Source organism: Sapajus apella, unplaced genomic scaffold, assembly GCF_009761245.1.
Source record: "Sapajus apella isolate SASKATOON/1434 unplaced genomic scaffold, GSC_monkey_1.0 scaffold1, whole genome shotgun sequence".
NCBI lineage: Eukaryota > Metazoa > Chordata > Mammalia > Primates > Cebidae > Sapajus > Sapajus apella.
In genome coordinates this window covers 81,031,658-81,053,795 of record NW_022436941.1, presented here as the reverse complement: position 1 = coordinate 81,053,795, position 22,138 = coordinate 81,031,658, and the positions used below count along the sequence as shown (strand labels likewise).

Here is a 22,138-nt window from a genome sequence, read left to right as displayed (position 1 = left end):
AGGTATTTGAGACCAGCCTGGGCAATGCAGTGAAACCCTGTCTCTATTTTAAAAAAAGAAATGCACTGATGGTCCCAGATCTTGGGAGGCTGAGGTGGGAGGAACACCTGAGCCTCGGAATGTCAGGGATGCAGCAAGCTGTGCTTATGCCACTGCACTCTCTTAAGCCACAGAGCGAGACCCTGTCTCAAAAGGAGGGGTTGGGGAGGAATTCCTAAACATCTAAAAAACATAAAGAATAATTTTTTGGGGGGTGGTGGGGAGGATAGTGTCTCTGTTGCTCAGGCTGGAGAACAGTGGTTCAGTTGTGGCTCACTGCAGCCTCTATCTCCTTGGGCTTAAGCAATCCCCCTGTCTCAGCCTCCTGATCCTCTAGGACTACAGGTGCTTGCCACTGGGCTGGCTAATTTTCTACTTTTTGTAGAGATGAAGGTCTCCTTATGTTGTCCGGGCTGGTCTCAAACTCCTGGCATCAAGTGATCGTCTCTCCTCAGCTTCTCAGAGTTGCTGGAATTATGAGCATGAGCCACCATACCTGGACCAAGAGTAATTTTAAAGAAAACAATTATAAAGATTGCAATGTTATTTGATACTTGTGATAATTATGCTGTAGGAGTGAACTTAATAATGAGGATTTGTATTGTATAATGTCTTTTGGGTATGATGGACACTTTGTTAGTGTTAACAATGAAGCGGGGAGAGAGGAGGAACAAGAGAGAAATGTGTGTATTATTATGGTACTGACTGAATACCTGGAGTTCAGTATTTCTTACTCATTTGATCAAGGTTTTGAAACTCCCAGAGCAGGGAGCTCCCTGACCAGTCTAGTGTTAAAGGACACCCGGAATACTTATATTATTACACCTGAAATTGCTTTGGGTACCATATTGGAACATCATAACCCCTCATATGCTACTTTTTATTTATGATCTCAGACAGAATTTTTGAACTTTGAGGGAAGGACTAGCATTCCTAGCTGGTTAATTCTGCTGAGATTAGTTATAATATACAAACATTAATGCCAGCAAGTAAGCATTATTATGGTTTGTTTCCATGGCTATTAATTCCTGTGACACAAAGTTCTAACTTTGTTTCTGTTCCACTGTCAAAACACCAAAGAACCAAAAAAAAAAAAAAAAAAGGATTCTCTCTCTCTCCTCCCCTCCCTGCCCTCTCACAAACATCTTTCAAGGTGAGATCCACTCTGATAAATCCTATGTATGTGTATAAATAATTATAAAATAGATCTTGTTGGAGCTGTTACTGAACTCTAGAACTCTGAGTAACACAGTTTGAAAAGCTGCTCTTTTATGTATTATAGAAAAGTTTAAATAATTCTAGGATGTATTTATAAAATAATGATGCCTGAATTAGAATCGTAGTTCTGAGTAGCATCAGACCTTCGTTGTTTGTGGGATAAGAAAATTCTTTTGTTGACTCATTCAGTAGGGGAAAAAATAGGAATAGAGAGAACTAGACTTTCACATGGACTATCAATTTTATTTTGTGAATAAAGGTAAAATAGGAAGCTGTGGTAGTAGTGAATTTTATGTTGACATTGATTCCTTGACTACATATTTATCATTGTTTTTGAATTTCCTCTTAGTGTAATCGTTCAAATTCCTCTTCTCCTGTTGATAAACTTAATCAGCAACCTCGTCTAACCAAACTGACACGAATGCGCACTGATAAGAAGAGTGAATTTTTGAAAGCATTGAAAAGAGACAGAGTAGAAGAGGAACATGAAGATGAAAGCCGTGCTGGCTCAGAGAAGGTAATTTAATTTATAGCAATATGTGATATTGATATGTCATTGAAATACTTAAGCATGTATTTGGACCTTGGAATACATTAGAATCATCTCCTTGGAAAGAAGATTGGAAAGCCATTTGCATAAATAATGACTTATCTTCTCCCCTCGACCGCCCCTTGTTTGATTTGTTTGAGACGAAGTCTCACTCTGTCACCCAAGCTGGAGTGCAATGGCATATCTTGGCCTACTGCAACCTCCGCTCCCCAGGTTCAAGTGATTCTTGCACCTCAGCCTTCCCAGTAGCTGGGACTACAGGCATGTGTCACCAGGCCTGGCTAATTTTTGTATTTTTTGTAGAGACAGTGTTTCACCATGTTGGCCATACTGCTCTTGGACTTTTGACCTCAGGTGATCCGCCTGTCTCGGCCTCCCAAAGTGTTGGGATTACAGGCATGAGCCACTGTGCCTGGCTATGACTTCCTTTCTAAAGTAGATTTACTTCATTCTATAGTTCCTGTGGAAAAGTAAATTTAAAAAACATTCTTGTTTATATCTGTTTTCTTTTGCTTCTCCCATCTTGCCTGCCTTCATGCTTTTAGTTTTGTCATTGTTGTATAGCTATGAATACTTAGAGCAAGAAAGCTTTGGATATCCATCCCAGCTTAGTTTTTCATTTCTAAACTTAGTAATTGAAAGTATTACATTGATTGATTGAGATAAAGTTTCACTCTTGTCGCCCAGGCTGGAGTGCAATGGCATGATCTTGGCTCACTGAACCTTTACCTCCTGGGTTCAAGCGATTCTTCTGCCTCCGCCTCCCAAGCAGCTGGGACTACAGGTGTTGTCACCATGCCCAGCTAATTTTTTTGCATTTTTAGTAGAGATGGGGTTTCACAATTTTGGCCAGGCTGGTTTTGAACTCCTGACCTCAGGTGATCCGCTCACCTCGGCCTCCCAAAGTGGCTTACAGGTGTTAGCCACTGCGCCTGGCCACGTTTATGTATTTTCAATGGAAGCTTAGTTAGGAAAAAGTTTTTAATAACTGTATTGTTTAGAACTCATTCTTTTTTTTTTTTTTTTTTAAACTCTAAAAAATCAGGATGACGACTCATTTAATTTACATAACAGCAATAGTACTCACCAAGAAAGGGATATAAATCGAAACTTCGATGAAAATGAAATTCCTCAAGAGAATGGCAATGCCTCGGTGATTTCCCAACAGATCATTCGATCTTCAACCTTCCCACAAACTGATGTTCTTTCAAGTTCACTTGAGGCAGAACACAGGCTAGTATTTGTTTTTACTTTTTCCTCAACATTTTCTGTATTCAGGATTTCGATGTAGAGTTTTTGTTTGATTTAACAGGTTTATTGAGATATATCTTATGACAAAAATTTTACCCATTTTGATGCACAGATGATTTTTTAAATATATTGAAAGTAGCCCTTTGTTTATTTGCATTTACTTTTCATTTGCACTCTGTCCTAGGCAGCTACTCTTTTATCTCTTTCTATAGATTTGCCTTGTATGGGTATTTTATATAGGTGGTAAAATATAGTATGTGATGTTTGATGTCTAGCTTCTTTCACTAAGTATAATATTTTCAAGATTTATTTGCATCGTAAGCACCTGTCAGTACTTTGAGTTTTTTTTTAATTGTTGAATGGTATATTATATGACTATTCTGCTTTTTTGTTCATCAGTTGATGAATATCAGTTGTTTCCACCTCTTTTTAAACAGTAGGCTCTAGTCCAATATAATCTACTCTTTGACTGTTTTGGATAATGCTGCTATGAACATTCATATATAAGTTCTTGTGTGGATACGTTTTTATTTCTGTTGGGTAGATACCTAGGAGTTGAATTGCTGGGGCTTATGTTAGCTTTGTGTTTCACATTTTTAGAAACTGCCAAACTATCTTCCAAAATGACTGTCATTTTACTTCCTCATGAGCAATTTCTCCACATTTGTACCAACATTTGGTACCATCTATCTTTGATTACAGTCATTCTAGTAGGTATGAAGTATGATTTCTTTTTACGGTTTTTAGTGTACATTTCCCTAATGACTAATAGTGTTGAGTATCTTTTTATGTGCTTATTTGCCATTTATCCTCTTTGGAGAGAAATACCTATTTAAATACTTTGCCCATTTAAAAATTACATTTTCTTATTACTAAGTTGTAAGAGTTCTTTATTTGCGTATAAGTCTCTTATATATATGATTGGCAGATAATTTCTCTGATTCTGTGAGTTTTTTCATTCTCAGTAGTGCATCCACCTCCTACCCACAGGTGCCTTTTGAAATGATGTCTTTCTATGTTGCCCAGACTGGAGTGATCCTCCTTAGTAACTGGGATTACAGGCTTGTACCACCACACTGAGCTTCAGTGGTGCCTTTTGAAGGGCAGAAATTTTTAATTTTGGTGAAGTCCATTCATCATTTTTTTCCTTGCTTGGTTTATGCAAGTTTTCTGGATGATGTGAGGTAGGAGTCCAAATTTATTCTTTCTCACGTTTCCCACGTGGATAGCTAATTGTCCCAATATATGATTTTATTTTTTGAGACAGTGTCTCACTGTGTCATCCAGGCTGAATGGAGTGCAGTGGTGTGATATCAGCTTACTGTAATCCTTGCCTCCCAGACTCAAGTGATTCCCACCTCAGCCTACCAAGTAGCTGGGACCACTGGTGTGTACCACCATATCCAGCTCATTTTTGTGTTTTTTGTAGAGGTGAACATTTTTCTGTGTTCCATAGGCTAGCCTCAAACTCCTGAGAGGAAGTGATCCTCCTGCTTTGCCCTCTCAAAGTGCTAGGAATACAGGCATGAGCCATAGTGCCCAGCCTGTGGTTTAGTTTTTATTGTAAACTTTTTTTGTTTCTTTCTTTGAAATGGAGTTTTGCTCCTGTTTCCCAGGCTGGAGTACAATGGTGTGATCTTGGCTCACTGAAACCTCTGCCTCCCGGGTTCAAGCAATTCTCCTCCCTCAGCCTCCCAAGTAGCTGGGACTTACAGGCACGCGCAACCACACCCAGCTAATTTTTTGTAGTTTTTAGTAGAGACGGGGTTTCACCGTGTTGACCAGGATGGTCTCGATCTCTTGACCTCGTGATCCACCCGCCTTGGCCTCCCAAAGTGCTGGGATTACAGGCATGAGCCACCATGCCCAGCCAAGGCCAGATATTTTGTCCATTTTGTTCACTGTTGTATCTAGCACCTAGAATGGTGCTTGGCATATTACTTTGCTTAACTTTGTTAAATGAATGAGTAAAGCAAACATTGCAGTATTTTTCTACCTGTTTTGTAAATCTGTACTTATTTTGAGGGAATATTTTACTTCTGCTTTGTATTTCCAATTTTTTCAAATGCTTAATAGTTTAGTTTATATTTCTACTGCCAAAGGTTATACCAACCCAATTAAAAAAATATGAGGTCTCACTGTGTTTCTCAGGCTGGTCTCTAACTCCTGGAGTCAAGTGATACTCCCGCCTCGGTCTCCTAGAGTGCTGAGATTAGAGACATGAGCCAGCTGGCTAGATGTTCTTTCATTCCTTTCTTATTTTGAGGCAGGGTCTTATTCCTTTGTCCAGCCTGGAGTGCAGTGGCGCAATGATGGTTCACTGATACTGCTCAAGTGATGGTCCCTCCTCAGCCATTCGAACAGCTGGGACTGTGGGTGCATACCACCATACCTGGCTAACTTTTTTTGTAGAGACAGGGTTATGCCGTGTTGCCCAGGCTGGTCTCAAACTCTTGGGCTCAAGTGATCCTCCTGGCTCAGTCTCCCAAAGCGCTGGGGTTAAAGCCATCATGACCAGCCCTTCCCCTTCCCCCTTTTTTCTCTTAGATCGTTCCTTCAGAATAAATCCTTTATCTTTCTGTCTTTAATCATACATTGTTATATTATCTGTGTGATCATTTTTGTTCCCCTTCTCCAAATCATGTCCTGTTTTGCTTCTTAAATATAACTAACTACTGTATGTGAATTTGTAGGTATTTGTTTTAATTTTGTAGGGTGGGTATAGTGGCTCATGCCTGCAAACCCAGCACTTTGGGAGGGCAAGGTGGGTGGGTCACTCAAGGTTAGAAGTTTGAGAGCAGCCTGGCCAACATTATGAAACCCTGTCTTTACTAACAATGCAAAAATTAGCTGGGCATGGTGACGCATGCCTGTGATAACAGGTATTCAGATGGCTGAGGCACAAGAATCACCTGAACCTGGGAGACAGAGGCTGCAGTGAGCTGAGATTGTGCCACTGCACTCTAGCCTGGGCGACAGAGCAAGACTGTCTCAAAAAAAAAAAAAAAAAATAGGAATCTTTGTCTTTTTATATTTGGACTTAATTTTCTCCTAAAATAATTTATTGGGCTATTGATAAATGCGCTTGAAAATTAATTTAGCTAGACTAATTTATAACTAACGTAACCAGATGTCTATAAATTCAGTTGTTTAGATAAAATATAATTTCTTAATGTACATTTAGTGCGAACGGATGAATAAGTAACGAGACTATTTTTATTGCCTCCTAAATTGTGGAACTTCAGGCTACCACATAATACAGTTTATGACTTGTGACTGATAGCCTGAGTGATGGCTGAAATGTCAATACAGAAAAAATTTAGTAAACGTGAATTCTTTTTTAAAAAGATTCTTTTTTACTTTTGCTTTTTATTTCCAATTTTTTTTCAAAGTAATTGAAATTTCCGGATGATTTCATCATTCTATGAGTCAAATACAGAAAAAATTTAGTAAACGTGAATTCTTTTTTGAAAAGATTAACAGTAATTGAAATTTCGGAATGATTTCATCATTCTGTGAATCATCTTGTTTCTCCCCTCCCCCATTTGAATCCGCTTTTCTATAATACGGATATAAATTGTGAAACTATTTTTCTGTATCAAGGTTTATGTGTGTTCACGTCCTTTCTCTTTTGTCTCCTTTTTTCTTTCCCTTCCTCTCTTCCTCTTTTTCCCTCTTCCCCTCTTCTTTTTTCTTCCCTTTTCCCCCTCTTATTCCAAATAATGCTGTTATCAGAAGAAGAAAGAAAAGTATAAGTATTTATGTTCTTGAATATATGTATAAATGTGTAGGTAACAGTTTACTAGGAGTGAATTTCATTGGTCGAATGACATACATATTTAAAATAATCAGTTACTGACATCCAAAAACATTCTGGTAATTTGCACTCTCACCAATGATCATTGAAACAATTCTAGTCACACAATTTGTAGAAAAGGAAAAGGCCTGTGTGTAGAAAACAGAATAATACACAAATCAGATATTCTAATGATAGTAAAAGATGAGTTACCACTTAGGGAGATAGAGATTAGACAATGAAAGAATACAGTTAGAAGATTTTTTAACCCACAGAAACTATTCATTAAGGCCATAGTGAGAAAGTTGACACCTAGTATCTTCATATTTCCCTTCAGTACTTTGTAGCAAAAAACAGTTGGCCCATACCTTTAGAAAATATTTATTACAACCTCTAATAGACATATTGAATGTTTTTACTATTTTACTTTTTAGTCTGCAGAGCAGAATTTAGTGCAGGAAGCATTTTGGCTTCTTGTTTGATTCAAGAAGACTTAGGAAAGAGAGACTTTAGTTTCGTAACTTAACAGAATTTGGTTCTCTGTGACTACTAACAGGAGAAAATGGAGAGGATGAGATTTAGAAACTAAGGCAAATCAAGATGAAAACATCTGGCTGGGCACAGTGGCTCACACCTCTATCCCAGCACTTTGGTTGGGAGGCTCAGGCAGGTGGGTCACTTGAGGCCAGGAGTGTGAGACCAGACTGGCCAACATGGTGAAACACCATTTCCACTAAAAATTCAAAAATTAGCCAGGTTTGGTGGTGTGTGTCTGTATTTTCAGCTCCTGAGGAGGATGAGGCACAAGAATCTCTAGAACCAAGAAGGTGGAAGTTGTGGTGAGCTAAGATCGCATTACTGCGCTCTCTAGCCTGGATGACAGAGCAAGACTCCATCTCAAAAAATAAAAAAGACCAAAACATCCTAAATTGGAGTAAGCTCTAGAGCGAGGGAAAGAAACCCATACTGCATGAAGAGATAATACCAGTGATAACCTACTTGATTATTTTAGTATGTGTGTTTTAAATTTTTTTGAGACTTCATGGATTATTTTGTTTTTGTCTTTTTGAAACAATGGATACTTCTCTTTATTTAGGTTACTCTAACAATTTTAACCAAGTTTTTTGCCCCCCCCCCCAACATATTCCTGTTTTGTTATAAAATTAGGCAATCATATTTATATATTTAATTTTATTATATCTAATCTAAATTAGATAATGTAATTTTATAACAAAACAGGTATAGTTTAGGGGAAAAAACTTGGTTAAAGAGAGAGAATTAGTTATGCATAGGAATACCATTAACTAGTATGGGCATGAAGATGAAGGGGACAGATGATAAGAACATTTTGTTATTTGCCAAGAATAGAATAAAACTGTGGATTCAAGATTTCAGATTTGGTAGCAGCTAGTTGGAATAGAGGGATAGTTTTGTAGAAATGTTGCACATGCTGAAAAAGATCCTAAGACAGTAAAGGGAGGAAGTCAAGGTGTTTGATATAGAACTGTTTTATTTAAATTTCTTAGCTTGAGTTTTCTTGATGTTTAAGTAGAATATGTGTTTGTAAATGTTTCAAAGACATGTATCAATACCCTTTTCCCCATTCTAAGCTAAGAGAGTTCATGGCTTCTTTTAGATTTTAGGGTTGTTTTTTTTTTTTTTTTCCATGTCAAAATGCAATGATATTTCTTTTCCATTGCTTTATATTTTCTGTAAACTTTAATTGTAATTTCTTAAGTTATATATATATAAATACTAATATTAGTTGAATTTAACAATCATGGGGCAGTGATAGGTTTTTTAAAGGTAATTATTTTCCAACATTAAAATACGAAATACTCATTCTTAATTTTATTGTCAAATCAGGGTATTGAGGGTAGCCTCAACATCAAAGGGATATAGTTGTCAGCTGGTTTAAGCAAGCACCAAATGAATTAGTGGAAATAAATGCCAGAGAAATTCAGTGGGTTTAGGGATAGAGATCATTATGACTTGGGTACCAGTCAGAGGTTTCTTTCTTTCCTTCCTTCCTTTTTCTTTTTTTTCTTTTCTTCCTTTCCCTCCCTCCCTCCCTCCTTCCATCCTTCCTTTCCTTTCTTCCTCCCACCCACTCATATAAATATTTGTTTTTTAGAGACATGGTCTCATTATATTGTCCAGGCTGATCTTGAACTCCTAGTGTCAAGCAGTCCTCCTGCCTTGGCCTCTTGAATTGCTGGGATTAGCATGAACTGTCATGCCTGGCCCTAGTCAGAAAGTTTTTCTTGGGACCTAAATTAAATCTTGAAAGGGTTAGACACAAATAAGGGCAAGGGTGCTAGATAGTATTTTGGAAAAAGAAGAGAAGTAAAGACATGGTTAGAGTGGTGTATATACCTAGTTTGTTTTAAGGGTATTAAGTGGAATATTTTGACAGGAGTAGGCAGTTTACTTACTGAAGTTAAAGATCATATTGAAAAGGCAGGACTTACAAGAGTATATAAGTATAAGAGATACTTACATAAGTATAAGAGATATTTTATACTTGGCTTGTGGTAGAGTAGGAACTGTGGCCTAGGTCTTCTAACTTCTAATCCTAGATTTTCTCTACTGAGGAATTTGTATTTGTGACCATGGCACAAACACAATTAAGGAGTTTGTTCTCTAGAAAATGAGAAGACACTGAAAATATTTATCAGGGGATGGTAATTGTGAAACGAGTATCAGGATGATTTGGCAATAGTTTGAAGGAGAGCGGGAAAGAATAAATGAAAAAGCAAAGTACAGATGAGTGTTACAGTAATATAGTCAGTCATGCATTATTTAATGATAGGGATATATTCTGATAAATGTGTCGTTAGGTGATTTTGTCATGGTGTGAAAATCGTAAGAGTGTACTTAAACTAGATGGTATAACCTGGTACATACCTAGGCTATAGGGTATAGACTGTTATTTCTAGACTGAAAACCTGGATAGCATGTTATTATACTGAATATTGTACATTATTTGTAATTATAATGCATTGGTATGTATTTGTATATCCAAGCATATCTAAATATATACAGAAGTACAGTAAAAAAATGGCATTACAATCTCATGGGATTATGCATCATATGTGCAGTTATCTGACTGAAACGTAGATACATGGCCCGTGTTTGTATGTTTATGGGGGAAAGGGAAACAACCAAATTATTTGTTTTTGTTTTTATTATTTTTTTGTAGAAATGGGGTCTCACTTTGTTGCTCAGGCTGGTCTTACTCGTGGGCTCAAGCAATCCTCCCACCTCGGTTTCTAAAAGAGATTGGAATTACAGGCATGAGCCGCTCTGACTGGTTAGATTATTTTGAAAGCGATTTCAGGAATAGTTAAAAGCTGCAGCCTCTGGTGGAGAATTAGAAATACTTGCGTTCTGTTATATTCTCTTTCATAATAGTTCATAGTTTTTTCCACCTGCATTATTGCTTCGTTACCATTCAGTTTAAAAGTAAAACAGGTAAAAGTTTGGATACAGCAAAAGAGCAGTTAGATTGTTTGGCTAGTCTAGTATATTCTCTGTGTCAGGTGTCAGTGAATGGAAATGCTATTCCAAAATGAGGCCATCCAGATTAAAGACAGTGCATTGGAATAAGTCGTGGCTAAAAGAAATGGAAGAAGAAATGATTAATGCCGACTGTGACATTTTGGTTCAGAAGCAGCAAGGTGCTGTGCAATACATACTAATTTGGGAGGCAGAAAGCCAAAATTCTGTTTCTCTTTGCCATCAAGTAGGCATCACATTTTATTTATGTGATCTTCATTCTTCATCTGTAAAATGTGAATATCATGTTATGTTTTATTCAGGGTCTCAGATATTATGAGAGACTCTTTGAAAAAAGGCGTAAAAGTCTGCAAGGGGGCCGAGTGTGGTGGCACACACCTGTAATCTCACCGCTTTGGGAAGCCGAGGCGGGTGGATCACAAGGTCAGGAGTTTAAGACCAGCCTGGCCAAGATAGTGAAACCCCATCTCTACTAAAAATATAAAAAATTGGCTGGGCGTGGTGGTACTTGCCTGTAATCCCAGGTACTTGGGAGGCTGAGGCAGAGAATTGCTTAAACCCGGTGGTGAAGGTTGCAGTGAGCTGAGATCGTGCCACTGTACTACAGCCTGGGTGACAGAGTGAGACTCCGTCTCAAAAAAAAAAAAAAAGTCTATAAGCCGCTAATGTGTAGGAGGCACAAATTAAAGATGAGCAGATGTAAATAAGAGAGGAATTAAAAGTTTGTGGAACAATGTACTTAAATGATAAAACCAAAAAATATTAACTGTTTTTCAACATAACTCCAATCAAGTTCAAGACTCCTTTTCAAGCAATGATACCAGTCATTTAGATCATCCCTGAAGAACTGAGGGCCCTGACAATTTAACTATGTCAGTGTTATATTTTTTACACTAACTGAAGAAAAATGGGTCCCCTCTAAAACTTGTTTTAAGATTAGGAAACCAGGAAGTCAGAAGGAGCCAAAGTAGGACTGAAAGGTTCATGCCCAATGATTTATTGAAACTTTGCAGAAGTGCCCTTGTTTGATGAGAGGAGTCAGAGTATTGTTGTGGTTAAGGACTCTCTGGTGAAGCTTTTCTAGGCATTTTTCTACTAAAGCTTTTCTTCTCAAAACACTCTCATACTCTTTTGCTTTGAGTGATCACTTCCACTTCTTGGTAGCTAGTGCTTTGATTGTGATTTGTCTCCTGGATCATACTGGTAAAACCATGTGCAGTTCTTTAAAGAAATCCTGCAGAATCTTGATTCCAGTTGTTTAAACTTTCCATTGAAAGCTCTATTTTTGTCTGCAGATGACCTGGGCACGTATTGAGTGGAAAGTTTGCTCAACTTTAATTTTTCAGTCAGAATTATTTAAGCCAAACCAAGTGAGAGGTCTTGTCTGAGGTGTTGGCTGTTTCTTTTGTTAAATTGTTGGTCCTCCTCAGTTAGGATATTAACAATATTAACTTTTTCTTTGCCAATTGATGTGGATGGTTTGCTGCTGCTTCTTTGAGGCCTTCATCTTCAGAATACCTCATCTCTTCTTAAAATGGGTTATCTATTTGAAATTGCTGGTTTACTTTGTCCCCATAAACTTTTCATAAAGCATCAACGATTTCACCATTCTTCTACCCAAGTTTCACCATAAATTTGATGTTCTTGCTTCGATTTGGCAGAATTCATGTTGATCTGATAGGGGCTTTTCTCAAACTGATGTCTTACCCTTTGTGGTGCCTTAAACTAGATCCTGTTGAAACATGTTATCACAAGTTAGCACAAATTTATTTTGGTGCAGAATTTTTTCTTGAAATTCTTTTATAATTTTTCCATGATACACATTTTTAAATGAACTTTTTTAAGACTCCTAGGAGTAACAGAAGTACTTAGGGGTTTCATTTTTAAAAAACAAACCCTTTCATATCAATATAAGATATGTGGCCATATAAGAAATAAGCTTGGAGGTTTCCCAGTCAAATGCAGTAGGTATTGCTACAGTGTTTATGATTACCCAAGTAGAAAACCTAATGAGTAACTACAAATACGGTGGATTTTGGTGGTACTGAATAAAAGAGAAAGGTGTATTGCTGTTACTTTTAGTGTAAGGATTTAGCAGACTTGCTTCAGATCTGTTATAAGTGTCCAGCCTGAGAAGAGTCTTTGGCATCAAAGATTAAGCAGTCAAGGGATTCATTCTAATTTTACTATCAAAGTTTATTAGTCTTAATCTTACCTGTTTATTCATATTCGGAAAGATATTCAAAACCTGAGCTCAAAAATCCTTTTGATGTGTCTTGGGGACTTTGTATAATGGATCTTGGATCATGTTTTCTTATACCTAATATAAGTGAAACTGTCCTGCTCAGGGCAAGCTTTAAATTAACCTTAATATCCTCTCCTTTTCAGATTGTTAAAGGAAATGGGCTGGCAGGAAGACAGTGAAAATGATGAAACATGTGCTCCCTTAACTGAGGATGAAATGAGAGAATTCCAAGTTATTAGTGAACAGGTAAGAAAACCTGAATCATACAGTTACACTTTTAAATTGCCCTTATTTAGAACAACATAATTATATGTAAGCATGGAGTGAGGGAGATTATAAAATTTTTATTAGGAATTTATCACGATAGATCAGAATTGCCTTAAAAAAAAAAAAAAAGAGAGAGACAGGCTTTTGCTGTGTTGTCCAGCTGGCCTCTAGGACTCCTGGGTGCCAAGTGTTCCTCCAACCTTAGCCTCTGGAGTAGTTGGGACTACGGAAGCGAACCACGGTGCCTGATTGAACTGATTTTTACAGGTCTGCAATAGTGACTTTAAACTGTTGAGTGTGCATAGGAATTAGTGTGAGTGATGTCCATGATAGTCATTTTCCAGACCTTTTGTGTTTTGTTTTGGCTTTGTGTGTGTGTGTGTGTGTGTGTGTGTGTTTGGGTCGGGGAGGAGCAAGAGTGATAAGAAGTAGAGAGTGTTAGTAGCTTCCTGAGTAACTTTACTTTTTATCGTTTTCTTGCACAAGAGCATTTCATATTCTAAAACATCTTGCTTAATGTCTCCCTAGCTACCTTTCTGAAAGAGTATTAGGGAATGTTTGTTAGAGCATTAGGAAGTTGAAATGTTTTTTCCTTATTTATTTATTTATGTATGTATGTATGTATGTATGTATGTATGTCTTTTGTTTGTTTGTTTGTTTTCTTTATTTAATTTATTTAAAGAGTTGGTGTCTCACTCTGTCATCTAGGCTGGGGTGCAGTGACCAATCATAGCTCATTGCATCCCCAAACTTACGGGCTTAAACAAACTCTTGACTTAGCCTCCTGAGTAGCTGGGACTACTGGCTTGTGCCACTACTCTAGGCTTATTTTCTATCTTTAGATCGTTTCTAATTTGGGCCAACTATCTTTTTTCCTCTTTGATGATCTTTTGACCAAATTCTTGTTACCAACTAACCTTTTAGTTATGATTTCTCATTTTCAGAACTCTATTTTTTCTAGTATCTATGTCTCTGGTTAAATAAGAGGTGATTTTGTAACTTTGTATATCTCATTCTACTTTACAAACTGTGAATAAAGCAGATTGTGGGGGTGTATTAATTTGGGTCAGAATAATAAAAATAACAGATACAGCTTAATTGTTTCTGATTTTATTCTGTGCAGTCCCTGAAGGTATTTGTTAGTTTTCACTTGAGGTAATAAAAATATGGAAAAGTTTAGTACCTTAATCAGTGTGACAATTACTACTCACATCTACTTTGTCTGGATCCAGAATGTTTTTTGGAAATATCATTACTTGTGAAATTTTTGGGATATGATACAATTTTATTATATTTATGCTTATATTTAATTATTACAGTAGGTATGCAACTCTTGAGGGATAATGTATTTATTTTGCTTTTAACATTTTAGTTACAGAAGAATGGTCTTAGAAAAAATGGTATTTTGAAGAATGGCCTGATCTGTGACTTCAAGTTTGGACCCTGGAAGAACAGCACTTTCAAACCCACAGTTGAGAATGATGACACAGAAACAAGTAGCAGTGACACATCAGATGACGACGATGTGTGAAAGATTTCCTAACAGCTTTAGAAATCTTAGTGTGATACATCTCTCATACAGTTTGGGGTGAATTGTAAAAATGAAGAACTATAATTTATGTAGTGAAATACCCCATTAGAAGAGGATTTTTTGGGGGACTTCAATATGAAGAAAACCAAGAATGTTTTGTTGGGCTGTGTTGAACATTATTTCTTTGTAAATGAATGTTGTAGAAATGAGGACTTTGGTTGGTCCAGCATTGACTTTCTTCATCACTGCAACATTTCTCTGACTAGCAATGTGACGATGTAACAAATGAGATTTTCTCATTTAATAATAAAAAATTGTGTAATGTTTTGCAAAGCTTCTGTCTTAAAATGTCCAGGTCTTAAGAAAAAGGCAGCTTACACTGTTTTGCTTGCAGAGTCTATCTTTTTCGTACAATGGAAATCCTCAAGTCCACTTTGTGCGGCACCCCTCTCCTCCCTCCACAAAAAACAGAAAAACAAAAAACCAAAAAGGAAAATGTAGCATGTTAGCTAAAACTGGAGCAAAGTGCACTAAAACAATTTCCTGAACTCAGCTGTTGTACTATTCACCTTTTAAAACATAATGCTCTTTAGCCATTTGTAGTCTAGTAAATGTTACAGGAAAGACTTGCCACATTTTCTTCCAAATTTTAAGAGGTGATTTTCAAAAGCTTTATTTGGGTATGTTGTCAGACCAGGGTTTTCAGAGTTGATAGAAAAGAGTCTTGTGGGAAAACTTATTTTGATAAATTATTACACATGCAGAAAAACTGATCACACTGACTGGATCTGTCCACGACATGGAAAATAAACTGGATTTTCAGAATATTGTTGTTTAGTGTTCAAGGTATTGTTTCTAAACATAAACACACCCTAAACATGCTTTATTCACTTGTTAGAGTCATACTTTTAAAAGAAGGTGATTACTTTCTGAGGTTAGAAAAGGAAAGCTAAGCCTTTTCATTATCAAATACACAAGTTTATTAAATGAATGACTTAACTATTTTCATTTGCACATTGATTTTGGAATTATTTCTGTTTTGCTGCTGGCTGAAAGAATATTTTGGCTCTGTGTATATTTGTATTTTGATTTTTCTGGTTTTGTTTACCCTCATTTGCTTTTAGCCCCCCCCCCCCATGTTTAAATATATTCTAATTGTAAAGAGCATAATCTTAGAGCAAACATGTTTGAGGCTTTATGTCAGATCTAATCCTGTTTGTTGTTTTTTAAAATGATATTTTCTCAGGTGGCTGCAGTCTTTTTTTGCTTTCTACATAAATACCCTACCTGGACTCCCCAGCTTTCACCAGAAGCTGTATTTTTTTGTTCCCTCTGAGACTGGTTGTGATGGGGAAATTAAAACAAAAACAACACACTAGCACACTGCCACAAAACTTGAGGAAGTGTTAGAATGGTAATAAAATATTAAATACACCTTATTCTTAAAATAAGCTTTTACTGTATAATTTGCCACAATTCAATCTAGTCAGCTAAAGTTAAATGTAGTTAGTATTAGCCATAAGAGAATGTAAAGCATGCTTTCACAAAGCTGTCAGTATTACATGTTGAATGTGTTTGAGACTTTTAGATTGTACTATTTGCCTAATAGATTAATGAAATCTATCAGATGCAACCTATATTTGCAAAAACAAGCTAGAAGGAGCCTGAAGAATGTGGTCTGCATTTGAGATCTACCCTACTATGTTTTCTACTTTCAGAAAAGATTCTGTAATTTTGGTTTTTGGCATCTTTCTTATATTCAGACAATTTTTTTCTGCCTTAATGCCCATTTACCAGCAGTTAACTCATGTTTATTGTGCTTTCATGCATTGTGATATGGAATGTGTTTAGTAATTTACTCTTTATAAATATGGTAAAGTACAGTGGTATGATTATGCATTAAGCTAATGACATTAACAAGCTTGGTTATGAAGGGTTGGAGCCATGCACGTGGTTTAAGAGAACAGTTACAGTTTAATGTAGTTTCAGCTTGCTGTTTAATGGGCAACTGATAAAGAGCTTGGACCATATTGTTTGAAAAGGAGCCTACAAGTACAGAAACTAGTTAAATTAGATAGTGTGGGCTTGCTGAACTCAGAACCAGGCAGTGGAATTCTGAAAAGCAATTTTGGCTATTTAAAGCTCATATTTTCTGTAGCTTTTTTTTTTTTTAAACACTCTATTGAGGTATAAGTTGACTTAAACAGATAAACCATACAATTTACAGTGTTTTCACCTACAACTATGTGAACATAATTTATTCCCCCAAATTTCTTGTTTCCTTTTAAGTCCGTCACTAATTCTCTACCCGCCCCTGTTATTTTGGTATAAAATGTAATTAAGCAAAATTCTTAGGGTTAATGATTTAAAGTAGCATTTTAAAAATTATTTGCTTGATTTTAGTGTAAGGATTAGAATATTAATTTCCACAGATAATTTGTTAGAATTAAACTGTTAATCTAAAAAATCAGATTGTCTTAATAAAATCAGATTTATATTAATGAAATTCAGTATGTTGAAGGATCTGGTTCCCCATAAAATACTTTTAGTCCTTTTTTTTGCTAGTGTTTCTGTATACCGTTATAATGTGGTTATATAAAAACATTTTAAATTTAGGAATATGTTAAATAACTTGTTTTTAACACCCCATCTTTAATCTGATATTAGATACTTGAATGCTCCATAATTATGTAAACTAAGTTGATGCAGCTAATGAGGGTAGTCCAGGCATGGTAGCTCATGCCTGTAATCCTAGCACTTTGGGAGGCGAAGTCCAGCAGATCCTGTTCAGAAGTTCGAGACCATCCTGGCCAACATGGTGATCCCCGTCTCTACTAAAAATACAAAATTTAACGGGGTGTGGTGGCACCTGCCTGTGATCCCCAGCTACTCAGGAGGCCAAGGCAGGAGAATCGCTTGAACCTGGGAGGCGGAGGTTGCTGTGAGCCAAGATTGTACCACGGCATTCCAGCCTGGGTGACAGAGCGAGACTCTGTCTCAAAAGAAAAAAAAATTATATGTATTTATGTAATTATGGGACATGTGGACCTGAAAATTTGTAGTTCAGGACTTGAGAATGTAATTAGCTAGTCTAACAGGTTTTGTAATTGTTTTTTGTTCACTTATACAGTTAACTTAGAAACTTTAAATTCATTCCACCTACCCTTATGGAGTATTTGTTTTGTAGAACTACTCTGGCACAATGATTGAAGCTACAGTGTATTATATCATTAGGTCTGGTTGAAGGACACTGCTGAAGCATGTTCAGTGCAGCAGTGTCCCAACTTGCAATATATAAGAGCATGTGTAGTGATGGGGCCCACACTTACCTACACCACTGGTATCATTGGGGACCTTCAAAAAATACTTGTGTTTGTGTTGACTTTGTAATATTTAAAAATCCTGTCCCCCACAATGGTTTTTTTTTTTTTTTTTTTTTTTTTTTTTGGAGACAGAGTCTTACTCTTGCCCAGACTGGAGTGCAGTGGCCCAATCTTGGCTCACTGCAACCTCTGCCTCCTGGATTTGAGTGGTTCTTATGCATCAGCCTCCCAAGTAGCTTGGATTACAGGCACTCACCAACATGTCCAGCTAAATTTCATATTTTTAGAGATGGGGTTTTGCCACATTGGCCAGGTTGGTCTGAAACTCCTGACCTCAAGTGAGATCTGCCTGCTCAGGCCTCCCGTAGTGCTGGTATTATAGGCATGAGTCACCGTGCCCAGCAACCAGCTGCATTAACATACAGTATAGTGGAAGTAGTCACACCTGGGTTTGAAACCACACTTTGCTCCTTTTTTTGCTATGACTTTTTTTTTTTTTTTGCAAGAGTCTTGCTCTGTCATCCCAGCTAGAGTGCAGTGGTGCAATCTCTGCTTACTGCAAAGTCTGTTTTCTAGATTCAAAAAATTGTCATGCCTCAGTCTTAAGTAGCTGGGATTATAGGTGCACACCACCACGCCCAACCTGTTTTGTATTTTTAGTAGAGGTGGGGTTTCACCATGTTGGCCAGGTTAGTCTCAAACTTGGCCTCACATGATCTACCTGCTTTGGCTTCCAAAAGTGCTGGGATTACAGGCATTAGCTGCTGTGCCCAGCTTTAGCCGTGACTTTAGATATGCAACTTAATATATTCCACAGTGTTAATGTGAGGATGAAAAGAATAATGAAAAGCACCTGGTGTAAATCCTGGTTTGTAATAGATGTTCCGTAAATTTAGCTGTTAATTCGCTACTAGTGACACTTAGTTCAACTGGAGCTTTACCTCCCTCAGTAGCAGGTAGTACCTATTTTTTAAAAATTAACTTGTTAAATGGGCAGCTACTATTCTAAGTGGTTGTGAATAGTGTGAAATATCTGAGTTCTCACAGTAAATTACAACTGTTTTATCTGTGCTTCATTTGGTATTATGCTCAGTTATGACCTAAACTTGATTCTATTCAGCCGTTAAAATGAGTTTTATCAGAGGTCTGAAATGTAATCATTGAAATGGTAAGTCACAGTCCTGTGAACTAATTGCAAGAATGGGTTTTCCTGCTTTCAAATCTTTCAGAATAGAATTGCCTTTGTTAGTCATGTCACTTCATGCTTTTTGTGGAAATAAGGTAGGTAAGCACATTAATTAAGCAAGGGTTTAACCTGATACTTGCATTCCCTCGTTTTCTGGAATGCTAAAGGTGAGCAAAGGTCATGAGCTGGAGAATTGTGACAACAGTATGTAACCCCCCCCTTTTGATTTTATTAAAGAGTCAGGGTCGGGTGGATGTGGTGGCTCACGCCTGTAATCCCAGCAGTTTGGGAGGCCAGGGCAGGTGGATCACGAGGTCAGGAGTTCAAGACCAGCCTGGCCAACATAGTGAAACCCCATCTCTACTAAAAATACAAAAATGAGCCAGGCATGGCAGCACATGCCTGTAGTCCCAGCTACACAGGAGGCTGAGGCAAGAGAATCACTTGTACCTGGGAGATGGAGGTTCCAGTGAGCCAAGATCACTCCACTGCACTCCAGCCTACACTGCTTGACAGAGTGAGACTCTGTATTAAAAAAAAATAAAAAAATAAAAGTGACCAGGTCTTGCTATGTTGCCCAAGCTGTTCTCAAACTCTCCTGGGCTCAAGCGATCCTCCTGCCTTGGCCTCCCAAAATGGTGGGATTACATGGCCACTGTACCTGGCAAGAGTATATAACTCTTTTGCCTTCAGTTTCTTAATCTTTTAAAAACTGGACACTTGATAACCTAAAACTAGATGTCTAGTAGACACTGATACCTTGAGAAAGTTAGATTGTATGTTTGCATGTGTCAGCTTTTGTTTAAGAGGTTTATGATTCTGTAATGTAATTTTTACTTAGATGCCAGAATGTAACTTTCCTCTGTAGGGAATGTAATTTTGTCATAGTCTTAGTGCCATTTTAATTTTAATTATTATTTTCTTTGAGATAGTTTCACTCTTGCTCAGGCTGGAGTGCAGTTGTGTGAACATGGCTCACTGCAACCTCCGCCTCCCGGGTTCAAGCAACTCTCATGCCTTAGCCTCCCGAGTAGGTGGGATTACACGTATGTGCCACCATGCCTGGCTAGTTTTTGTATTTTTAGTAGAGATGAGGGTGTCGCCATGTTGGTCAGGCTGGCCTCTAACTGTTGGCCTCAAGTGATCTGCCTGACTCAGCCTTCCAAAGTGCTGGAATTACAGGTGTGAGCCACTGCGCCTGGCCCTAATGTGGTTTTCTTTAATGACTGGAAAGAAGGGAAAACAATGAAATGTCAGTCTGGGTACTGTAATAAGCAGGTACAGTTGCATTATGAGAAGTTGACTTGGTGAGGTGAAGAGGTATTTATTCTCCCTCAAATCTGGCGTTAATGTCCTGACATTGTTTAGCTTTTTAAAAGTTAGTTTGGTTTATTGAATGTTCGAGTGTCATTTGACAGAATGAAATAACCTGGCTACTAAGAAGTGAGTCTAGGAAATTCTGTATTCCCCAAATAGAGACATAGAGGCTCATGTCATCTATTAAGATGTCTGCAATTTCTTTTTTGAAGATTATTTTCTAAATTGAGTGTTGGCAAACTTTCTGTAAAAGGCTAGATGGTAAGTATTTTAGGCCATGTGATTTTTGTTTCTACTCAACTAATAGTACCGAAATAGCCACAGACACTAAACAAGTAGGTGTGTCTTTTCCAATAAAACCAACTGGGTAGGGACAGTAGATTGCTGGTCCTTGTTCTAAATATTAAAAACTAGTCCTTTGAAAACTTAAGGAAAGTGAAATTGGGTTATCATATTTGATCTTTACACCATTGCCTTTGTGATTTTTCAGTCGTGCAAAATGCTTTCCCCCAGCCCGCCCAGTTCTGGGGCAATATTTGAAAGCCTGCAATCTTTTAATACAGACATTCTGAATGAAAGGAAGCTTAACTTTTAAGACAATATTTTTCCCATTTGTAAAATATGATTGTAATTTGTCCACACAGGATGAATTATAGTGTGTCCTAAATCGGAAGGAAGTGTAAATTTATCAGTGCAATATAGAGAATTTTACTGAGAAGGTGAGAAAACTTGTGAAACATGAGAGACAGTTTTCAAAGGACAGACCTACTTCCCTCTCTAAAAGTGATGTAATTTCTTCTGTCACTCTGCCAGCATTCTCTGCTTTGAGTATTTATGAAGATTAAAAACTCTTTTTTCCTCAACTGGATTGTGCTAACACTAATAAGGACCACTTATTTTAACCGAAGACCCTTGCCTTCTTTTGGTGGAAGTTATAGCTTATTTTTCTCCAAAGTGGAGGCATTGTTGGAGAACATGAATTGAGAACTAGAGACATCACTTTACCAGCAGCAGGAAACAATAAAATAGGATAAGAGATTTGAAACAAGAGGGTAGGGCTTGATATTAAAGTGTTGTGATAAGGCATCAGGTTGCCATAATTTTGGGGTCTGTACTCAAAGTTGAGTAGGTGCTGGTGAGACATAATAGCTCGGCTAGCGAGAGCTTCAGGTGATGAAGTTAATATCTTATCCTAACACATGCTTCAGACTAACAGAACTAGGCATAGAGGGCAGTACGCATATTCTTTCTAGGGTGGGGAAGAGGGAATAATTTCTGTGATGGGGCAAAGATATGAAGTCAGTGTATTGGACCTGAGATCTGGGAATTAGGAAACACCTTCCTCAGCCAGTGAAACCACTCCAGAGGTACCACATGATATCTAAATCCATAGAAAATAATAAAGAACAAGTTGCTGCAGGAAGCACTGAGAACCCTCCTAGACCTAGCTAAAGGCAGGGCTAAACGAAGTTCAAATAGCCCAGTCTATCTAACCTCCACGAGAAGGGATCTGATCCATGATGGTGAGTAAATAGAGAAGGTCTTCACTAGTTACATTAAAATGTGATCAATGATTTCTTTGGTAGTAAATATTTCTTGTAACTGCAACTTTCCAAATTTGAGCAATGTTTTGCTTTCTCTTTATATTGTGTAAATTTTTCTCCTTTTACTAAATTAAAGCAACAAAGTCAGTAAATAAGGGCCTGCTAGGCTAGGACTTGTACTGAGAGTACAAAGAAGAAAGACAACCCTTGTGCTGAAATTGATCACAACCTTGTAGAACAGGCTACTGCAAATGAGTTTTTCAGCATGTACTGTGTACAGAGCATAGGGAAGAGTAGGACAGCTCAGGGAAAGCTTTCCAGAGGATGTCATCATTTGGTTTTAATGATTGAT

General features: G+C 37.4%; 1 protein-coding gene across 5 annotated transcripts in view; it reads left to right on the top strand.

The window, feature by feature from the left end:
* The window catches only part of GPBP1 (GC-rich promoter binding protein 1), a 75,224-nt gene extending 59,981 nt beyond the window's left edge, over positions 1 to 15,243 (top strand). For all 5 annotated transcript variants that reach the window (XM_032280354.1, XM_032280362.1, XM_032280381.1 and 2 more), the window contains 4 exons: positions 1,607 to 1,774; positions 2,853 to 3,040; positions 12,762 to 12,864; positions 14,258 to 15,243. In XM_032280354.1, coding sequence (XP_032136245.1) covers positions 1,607 to 1,774; positions 2,853 to 3,040; positions 12,762 to 12,864; positions 14,258 to 14,416 — 618 coding nt within the window. In that variant the 3' untranslated portion in view covers positions 14,417 to 15,243. The remainder of the gene's footprint in view (positions 1 to 1,606; positions 1,775 to 2,852; positions 3,041 to 12,761; positions 12,865 to 14,257) is intronic.
* The last annotated feature ends 6,895 nt before the right edge of the window (positions 15,244 to 22,138 follow it).